The following is a 10,000-nucleotide window of genomic DNA, read 5'->3' as shown; positions in this document are numbered from 1 at the left end:
TTACATCGGCGCGTAACGTTGACTGACTATTTTCCCCTCAAATGCGTCCCGGGAAACAGCGCATAATTCCATTTATTACTATTCGAAAACGATTTTTTAAATTTATATTGTCAATCTAACATTTATAGATGAATATCTCTTGAACACCTGTCATACCAGATTTTAAATTAACTTTACTGGGTAATCACACTTTGCGATAAAACGAGATGCGATACACAGAAAATGAGCTAATAAACCGAGCTCGGCGCCATCTTGGAACAATCGCATGTCACATCTCATCTTGTATAATATTGTCAATAATCGCCTACCTTTAGTTGTCTTCATCAGAAAGCACTTCCAGGAATCCCAGGTCCACAACAGATGTATTTTCGGTCGAAAAAATCCATAATTTATGTTCCATTAGCTTTCTGTTGTTAGCGCGTCTGAATGCTGTATCCAAATACTCTGCCCGGCGCGGCACAGCCGTGTCAAAATAAAACGTTTTTTTCCCATTTAGGTTCGTTCAAACATGTCAAACGTTGTAAAACATTAATCTTCAGGGCCTGTAACACCAAGAGAGCCAATAAGATTCGAGGGGGATGATTTCATTGTGTTTCAAACCGTTTACAAAGGTGGGGGTAGACATGGCCGCCGGCGTCATAATGGTGATGGCCCATCCCCTGTGACCAATTTCCAACGCGTCTCATTCACTGAGTTTCGACTGTATAAGGCTCAAACCACTGTGAAAAGACTGGCGACATCTAGTGGAAGCAATAGGAAGTGCTCACTGAACCATTGTTAACGGTGTGATTAATAGGGAAAGATGAGAAGTCGAGTCCACAATTCTGAATTCCACTTCCTGTTTCAATCGGTCTCGGGGTTTTGACTGCCATAGGAGTTCTGTTATACTCACAGACACCATTCAAACAGTTTTAGAAACTTTAGGGTGTTTTCTATACATATATAATAAGTATATGCATGTCCTAGCTTCTGAGTTTGATTAGTAGGCCGTTGAAAATGGGAACGATTTTTTTTCAAAATGCGCTGTGGCGCCCCCTATCCTAGGGTATCCTCAAGAGGTTTTAACTAGGCAAGTCGGTTAAGAACAAATTCTTATTTACAATGACGGCCTACCCCGGCCAACCCTAACCCGGACAATGCTGGGCCAGTTGTGTGCCGGCCTATGGGAATCCCAATCACGGCCGGTTGTGATACAGCCTGGAATCGAACCAGGGTCTGTAGACTCTTCTAGCACTGAGATGCAGTGCCTTAGACCGCTGTGTCACTCAGGAGCCCAAAATGTGATCCTGTTGAAAAAGGAAATCTATACATCTGTTTTCTTCAGCGCTACTCTGTGTCCAATGTTTAATGTTTATAACCATGCTATTCACTGTTATAACATGCTATTCATTGTTATAACCATGATATTCTCTGTTATTGCTATGTTATGCCTGGTGTTACATCTACAACGTCTTTAAAGCTTTTATGGCTCAAACACGACTCTCTGTCTCTTTGTTTTTTTAGACCGCAGAAAATGAACGACACATTCCCCCTAACCAGGAAGAAGAAGTGAAGGAGTGAGGAGATCGTTGGAGAGAAGAGAGACAGAGACTGAAGAGGGTCTAAACTGAAGGAGTGACAGGAGAGGATACTTATTGCAGACACCATGTCCGTCTCCACCACCAAGCAGGAGAGAACCCTGTGTGTTCTGCTCCCTAATAAAGAACAGCTGGACATCACTGTGGGGGTGAGCACGTCCCATTATGACTCCTCCTGTTGATTCTGTAGGTATTCCATGAGTCAGCCAGGGGGGTTTCAATGGACGGCTTTTCAATGGAAGGTTTCAGTCCTGGGCCAGTAATGTATCAAGAGTATTTCTAGTCCCGTACTATAAAATGGATGGAGTTGTACGTGTGTTTTTCTGTTTATAAAACTGTCAGCCTGTTACAATCACCCTGTTTAACAGTCTTCTCTCTCCTCTCAGGTCAAGTCCACAGGGCTGGATGTGTTCAGTCAGGTGTCTGAGCTCCTTGGAATAAAAGAGCTGCACTTCTTTGGCCTGACAGTGGTGAAGGGTAAGTTGTAGCGTCTACACAGGCCAAACCAGCCCTAACCCAGGACACATGTTCAGAAAGTGTCTCGTAGTAGGACTGCTTTTCTGAGATCAGTTTACATTCTACATCATAGTCAATGAGATGATATGGACGGGGGGGACCTGATCCTAGATCAGCACTCCTCCTGAGACGCTTTATGAAGGTGGACCCAGGCCTCTGAGACCTACCCTGCCCAACCACGCACCCCTTACCCTGCCCAACCACGCACCCCTTACCCTGCCCAACCACGCACCCCTTACCCTGCCCAACCACGCACCCCTTACCCTGCCCAACCACGCACCCCTTACCCTGCCCAACCACGCACCCCTTACCCTGCCCAACCACGCACCCCTTACCCTGCCCAACCACGCACCCCTTACCCTGCCCAACCACGCACCCCTTACCCTGCCCAACCGCGCACCCCTTACCCTGCCCAACCGCGCACCCCTTACCCTGCCCAACCGCGCACCCCTTACCCTGCCCAACCGCGCACCCCTTACCCTGCCCAACCGCGCACCCCTTACCCTGCCCAACCGCGCACCCCTTACCCTGCCCAACCGCGCACCCCTTACCCTGCCCAACCGCGCACCCCTTACCCTGCCCAACCGCCCACCCCTTACCCTGCCCAACCGCCCACCCCTTACCCTGCCCAACCGCCCACCCCTTACCCTGCCCAACCACCCAATACCCTCCCAAACCGCCCACCCCTTACCCTGCCTACCCGCCCCTTACCCTGCCCAACCGCCCCTTACTCTGCCCAACCGCCCCTTACCCTGCCCAACCGCCCACCCCTTACCCTGCCCAACCGCCCACCCCTTACCCTGCCCAACCGCCCCACCCCTTACCCTGCCCAACCGCCCACCCCTTACCCTGCCTACCCACCCCTTACCCTGCCCAACCGCCCCTTACCCTGCCCAACCGCCCCTTACCCTGCCCGCCCACCCCTTAGCCTGCCCAACCGCCCACCCCTTACCCTGCCCAACCGCCCACCCCTTGCCCAACCGCCCACCCCTTACCCTGCCCAACCGCCCACCCCTTACCCTGCCCAACATCCCACCCCTTACCCTGCCCAACCGCCCACCCCTTACCCTGCCTACCCTGCCCAACCGCCCACCCCTTACCCTGCCCAACCGCCCACCCCTTACCCTGCCCAACCGCCCACCCCTTACCCTGCCCAACCGCCCACCCCTTACCCTGCCCAACCGCCCACCCCTTACCCTGCCCACCCACCCCTTACCCTGCCCAACCGCCCACCCCTTACCCTGCCCAACCGCCCACCCCTTACCCTGCCCAACCGCCCCCCCTTACCCTGCCCAACCGCCCACCCCTTACCCTGCCCAACCGCCCACCCCTTACCCTGCCCAACATCCCACCCCTTACCCTGCCCAACCGCCCACCCCTTACCCTGCCCAACCGCCCACCCCTTACCCTGCCCAACCGCCCACCCCTTACCCTGCCCAACCGCCCACCCCTTACCCTGCCCAACCGCCCACCCCTTACCCTGCCTACCCACCCCTTACCCTGCCCAACATCCCACCCCTTACCCTGCCCAACCGCCCACACCTTACCCTGCCTACCCTGCCCAACCGCCCACCCCCTTACCCTGCCCAACCGCCCACCCCTTACCCTGCCCACCCGCCCCTTACCCTTGCCCAACCGCCCACCCCTTACCCTGCCTACCCTGCCCAACCGCCCACCCCTTACCCTGCCCCGCCACCCCGCCCACCGCCCACCCCTTACCCTGCCCAACCGCCCACCCCTTACCCTGCCCAACCGCCCACCCCTTACCCTGCCTACCCTGCCCAACCGCCCACCCCTTACCCTGCCCAACCGCCCACCCCTTACCCTGCCCAACCGCCCACCCCTTACCCTGCCCAACCGCCCACCCCTTACCCTGCCCAACCGCCCACCCCTTACCCTGCCCAACCGCCCACCCCTTACCCTGCCCAACCGCCCACCCCTTACCCTGCCCAACCGCCCACCCCTTACCCTGCCCAACCGCCCACCCCTTACCCTGCCCAACCGCCCACCCCTTACCCTGCCCAACCGCCCACCCCTTACCCTGCCCAACCGCCCACCCCTTACCCTGCCTACCCTGCCCAACCGCCCACCCCTTACCCTGCCCAACCGCCCACCCCTTACCCTGCCCAACCGCCCACCCCTTACCCTGCCCAACCGCCCACCCCTTACCCTGCCCAACCGCCCACCCCTTACCCTGCCCAACCGCCCACCCCTTACCCTGCCCAACATCCCACCCCTTACCCTGCCCAACCGCCCACCCCTTACCCTGCCCAACCGCCCACCCCTTACCCTGCCCAACCGCCCACCCCTTACCCTGCCCAACCGCCCACCCCTTACCCTGCCTACCCTGCCCAACCGCCCACCCCTTACCCTGCCCAACCGCCCACCCCTTACCCTGCCCAACCGCCCACCCCTTACCCTGCCCAACCGCCCACCCCTTACCCTGCCCAACCGCCCACCCCTTACCCTGCCCAACCGCCCACCCCTTACCCTGCCCAACCGCCCACCCCTTACCCTGCCCAACCGCCCACCCCTTACCCTGCCCAACCGCCCACCCCTTACCCTGCCCACCCACCCCTTACCCTGCCCAACCGCCCACCCCTTACCCTGCCCAACCGCCCACCCCTTACCCTGCCTACCCTGCCCAACCGCCCACCCCTTACCCTGCCCAACCGCCCACCCCTTACCCTGCCCACCCACCCCTTACCCTGCCCAACTACCCTGCCCAACCGCCCACCCCTTTCCCTGCCCACCCACCAATCCACTCCAGAGTCTTTGAACCTGAAATAAATGTTTCTGCTGCATTAGACAACAGACATTCAGAGGGTCACAATATATTCTGATTACATAGTTACAGTAGACTTCAACGAGCTGATGTCATGCTCACTGTATTCATAATCCAGTATGTACACACACACTGTAGTACACACACTACTGTAGTACATACACACACACACACACACACACTACTGTAGTACGTACACACACACTACACTGTAGTACACACACTCACTGTAGAACACACACACACACACACACACACTACTGTAGTACGTACACACACACTACACTGTAGTACACACACACACACTCACTAGTACACGCACACTACACTGTAATACACACACTACACTGTAGTACACACACACTACACTGTAGTACACACACACACACACACACACACACGGACACTGTAGTACACACACACACGGACACTGTATAGTACACACACACACACACACACACACACACACACACACACACACACACACACACACTGTATAGTACACACACACGGACACTGTAGTACCCACACTGTAACACACACACGTACACACACACACTGTAGTACACACGGACACTGTAGTACACATGCACACTGTAGTACGCACACTGTAGTATACACACATACATTACACACACACTGTAGTACACACACACGCTTCACTGTAGTACACACACACACGCTATACTGTAGTACACACACACTACACTGTAGTACACACGCATACACACACTGTAGTACACACCACGGACAACACAGGCATACACCCCAGTCACATACACCCCAGTCCTTGAGTCCTTCTACTAGCAGTCTGTTTACATAATAGAACTAAACAACTGGGTTAGTTTCCAGAAACGGGGTAACGGCAGAATACGATCAGAAGGGAATGTTGTTGTGTGTTTCTGCATTACTGAGACTTAGATGTCTAATCTTCTTCAACCTTTGGTCAAGCTCAATTCAAATGTTTTGTCAGTCTCTTTCTTTCTCACTCTCCTTCCTGTTCTCTGTCTTTCTCTCTTTGTTATGCCATGTTGAAATGTCTTGGTAATCTTGTGTGGCTCACCTCTTGAACAAGAGCTCTTTTGTTTTTGTGTGAGTGCCTGCGTGCCTGCGGTGGTGTGGGGGGGGGGGCCTTCCACCTCTCTGGTCTGGGTCTGCCCGGGATTCCAACAATATTAACTTCATTAAGCCAGGAATGTGGCCCTGCATTCCACCTCTTCACTGGAGGGAGGGATGAAGGGATAGATGGAGGGACAGATGGATGGGAGGAAGGGATAGATAGATAGATGGAGATAAAGGGAGGATAAGGGCGGGTGAAGAAGAGGTAGGGGGGAGGAGTGGTGACTGGCCAGGGAGTCTCGTTAAAACAAAATGAGGAAAGGGAGGAGAGCAGAGGTGAAAGAAACTGAGTCAGAGAATGAGAGAGTGATTTTAATGAAAAGAGAGATGGATGGAGGAGTGAGTGAGTCATGTGGCCTGCCTGGTGAATGTGGTGAGGTCAGAAAGAGATGAGCCAGAAATAAAATACTTATCGTATAAAAAAATAAAGGCATTATGGATGAGGTGAAGACGGAGGTGAATAAGATGGATGTAATGGAACATGTTAGGTTGGAGCAGGGATGTACCAGAGACAGGATGTTATAACCCCAGTGGAACATGTTAGGTTGGAGCAGGGATGTACCAGAGACAGGATGTTATAACCCCAGTGGAACATGTTAGGTTGGAGCAGGGATGTACCAGAGACAGGATGTTATAACCCCAGTGGAACATGTTAGGTTGGAGCAGGGATGTACCAGAGACAGGATGATATAACCCCAGTGGAACATGTTAGGTTGGAGCAGGGATGTACCAGAGACAGGATGTTATAACCCCAGTGGAACATGTTAGGTTGGAGCAGGGGGGTACCAGAGACAGGATGTTATAACCCCAGTGGAACATGTTAGGTTGGAGCAGGGATGTACCAGAGACAGGATGTTATAACCCCAGTGGAACATGTTAGGTTGGAGCAGGGATGTACCAGAGACAGGATGATATAACCCCAGTGGAACATGTTAGGTTGGAGCAGGGATGTACCAGAGACAGGATGTTATAACCCCAGTGGAACATGTTAGGTTGGAGCAGGGGTGTACCAGAGACAGGATGTTATAACCCCAGTGGAACATGTTAGGTTGGAGCAGGGATGTACCAGAGACAGGATGTTATAACCCCAGTGGAACATGTTAGGTTGGAGCAGGGGGGTACCAGAGACAGGATGTTATAACCCCAGTGGAACATGTTAGGTTGGAGCAGGGATGTACCAGAGACAGGATGTTATAACCCCAGTGGAACATGTTAGGTTGGAGCAGGGATGTACCAGAGACAGGATGTTATAACCCCAGTGGAACATGTTAGGTTGGAGCAGGGGTGTACCAGAGACAGGATGTTATAACCCCAGTGGAACATGTTAGGTTGGAGCAGGGATGTACCAGAGACAGGATGATATAACCCCAGTGGAACATGTTAGGTTGGAGCAGGGGTGTACCAGAGACAGGATGTTATAACCCCAGTGGAACATGTTAGGTTGGAGCAGGGATGTACCAGAGACAGGATGTTATAACCCCAGTGGAACATGTTAGGTTGGAGCAGGGATGTACCAGAGACAGGATGTTATAACCCCAGTGGAACATGTTAGGTTGGAGCAGGGATGTACCAGAGACAGGATGTTATAACCCCAGTGGAACATGTTAGGTTGGAGCAGGGATGTACCAGAGACAGGATGTTATAACCCCAGTGGAACATGTTAGGTTGGAGCAGGGATGTACCAGAGACAGGATGATATAACCCCAGTGGAACATGTTAGGTTGGAGCAGGGATGTACCAGAGACAGGATGTTATAACCCCAGTGGAACATGTTAGGTTGGAGCAGGGGGGTACCAGAGACAGGATGTTATAACCCCAGTGGAACATGTTAGGTTGGAGCAGGGGGGTACCAGAGACAGGATGTTATAACCCCAGTGGAACATGTTAGGTTGGAGCAGGGGGGTACCAGAGACAGGATGTTATAACCCCAGTGGAACATGTTAGGTTGGAGCAGGGGTGTACCAGAGACAGGATGTTATAACCCCAGTGGAACATGTTAGGTTGGAGCAGGGGGGTACCAGAGACAGGATGATATAACCCCAGTGGAACATGTTAGGTTGGAGCAGGGGGGTACCAGAGACAGGATGTTATAACCCCAGTGGAACATGTTAGGTTGGAGCAGGGGTGTACCAGAGACAGGATGTTATAACCCCAGTGGAACATGTTAGGTTGGAGCAGGGGTGTACCAGAGACAGGATGTTATAACCCCAGTGGAACATGTTAGGTTGGAGCAGGGATGTACCAGAGACAGGATGTTATAACCCCAGTGGAACATGTTAGGTTGGAGCAGGGATGTACCAGAGACAGGATGTTATAACCCCAGTGGAACATGTTAGGTTGGAGCAGGGGTGTACCAGAGACAGGATAAGATAACCCAAGTGGCTATTTGACTGGTGATTTGTATCTAACACATTGATACAGTCCCCCCCCTTATCACTTTCCTCACAGCTGCAACCATCTTATCAGTCCAACTGTTGAAAGAAAACGCATTGAGATCATTTGTGATGAAAGGAGATAAACTTCATTATTTTGTTTTGTTTGTATTCCTTAAGAACAAAGAGCTATTAGAATGAGGATTAAACATACAAGATGATTCATTATTACCACTCCATTTGAAGGGTACATAAATAAGTACTTCATAACACATTCGTAAGCATACATAACGCTTTCATAAGAAGTACATAAGCGTTTCATAAATGTCCTTGGTTTTTGTAGTCCGGTTTACTCTGCAGGCCTAGCAAGCCAACAGTCAATAGTGTTACTTTCTTCCTGAGCCGGTATGCTAGCAAGCCTGTAAGCAAACAGGCATATTAGCTTTAGCATAGCTGTCAACACAACAGTTGTGTCGTTTGCCTGCTGGTTGCATTGACCACACCAATGGAAGAACACGTTTTTTTTTCTTTCTTTCTTTACTCTAATTAATGTCATTGTTAGGAAGATTTTACGCATGAGTTAATTATTATTTTGTTTGACTGAGGGTGTCCTGTTTCCTGTTTTACCTCAGACAATGAGCACATCTTTCTGGACATGGAAGATAAGCTTACCAAGTATTTTCCTAAGGAATGGAAGCAAGATTCAGGGAAGGTAAGAGGGCTCCAATAATCTACTTATTGATGTATTCTAACATGGATGGTTTTTGGCATGTATCAGAACACACCCTGGTTAACCCAGCAGCTCACTGCAGCCCACTGCTCTACGTAGTATCTAGCTGTGTATTGTTCTTAACATGACAAATAGTTCATGCTATGCCTTTACATTGTATTACCAGGCCCATTCGTTCACCCATGGTTGTGTTGTGTCCCGACTTCTATTATAAAGATGTCCAGCACTTGCATCACTGTGTTGTGTTTCACCATGGTTGTGGGTGGGGGTGTGGTGTTTCACCATGGTTGTGGGTGGGGGTGTGGTGTTTCACCATGGTTGTGGGGTGGGGTGTTTCACCATGGTTGTGGGGTGGTGGGGTGTTTCACCATGGTTGTGGGGTGTTCCACCATGGTTGTGGGGTGGGGTGTTTCACCATGGTTGTGGGGTGGTGGGGTGTTTCACCATGGTTGTGGGGTGTTTGACCATGGTTGTGGGGTGGGGTGTTTCACCATGGTTGTGGGGTGGGGTGTTTCACCATGGTTGTGGGGTGGGGTGTTTCCCCATGGTTGTGGGGTGTGGTGATTCACCATGGTTGTGGGGTGTTTCACCATGGTTGTGGGGTGGGGTGTTTCACCATGGTTGTGGGGTGGGGTGTTTCACCATGGTTGTGGGGTGTTTCACCATGGTTGTGGGGTGTTTCACCATGGTTGTGGGGTGGGGTGTTTCACCATGGTTGTGGGGTGTTTGACCATGGTTGTGGGGTGGGGTGTTTCACCATGGTTGTGGGGTGGGGTGTTTCACCATGGTTGTGGGGTGGGGTGTTTCACCATGGTTGTGGGGTGGGGTGTTTCACCATGGTTGTGGGGTGGGGTGTTTCACCATGGTTGTGGGGTGTGGTTGTGGGGTGGGGTGTTTCACC

General features: G+C 52.2%; 1 protein-coding gene across 2 annotated transcripts in view; it reads left to right on the top strand.

Annotated features, from left to right (window-relative positions):
• The window catches only part of LOC106613623 (FERM domain-containing protein 6), a 35,622-nt gene that overhangs the window by 6,707 nt on the left and 18,915 nt on the right, over positions 1-10,000 (top strand). For both annotated transcript variants that reach the window (XM_082964902.1, XM_045701042.2), the window contains exons 2-4: positions 1,504-1,726; positions 1,964-2,054; positions 9,002-9,081. In XM_082964902.1, the coding sequence (XP_082821028.1) occupies positions 1,646-1,726; positions 1,964-2,054; positions 9,002-9,081 (252 nt within the window). In that variant the 5' untranslated portion in view covers positions 1,504-1,645. The remainder of the gene's footprint in view (positions 1-1,503; positions 1,727-1,963; positions 2,055-9,001; positions 9,082-10,000) is intronic.

The sequence above is a fragment of the Salmo salar genome, chromosome 18 (assembly GCF_965601325.2).
Source record: "Salmo salar chromosome 18, fSalSal1, whole genome shotgun sequence".
Classification (NCBI taxonomy): Eukaryota; Metazoa; Chordata; class Actinopteri; order Salmoniformes; family Salmonidae; genus Salmo; species Salmo salar.
Note: the sequence above shows the minus strand (reverse complement) of the source record. Positions and strands in the feature narration are given on the sequence as shown.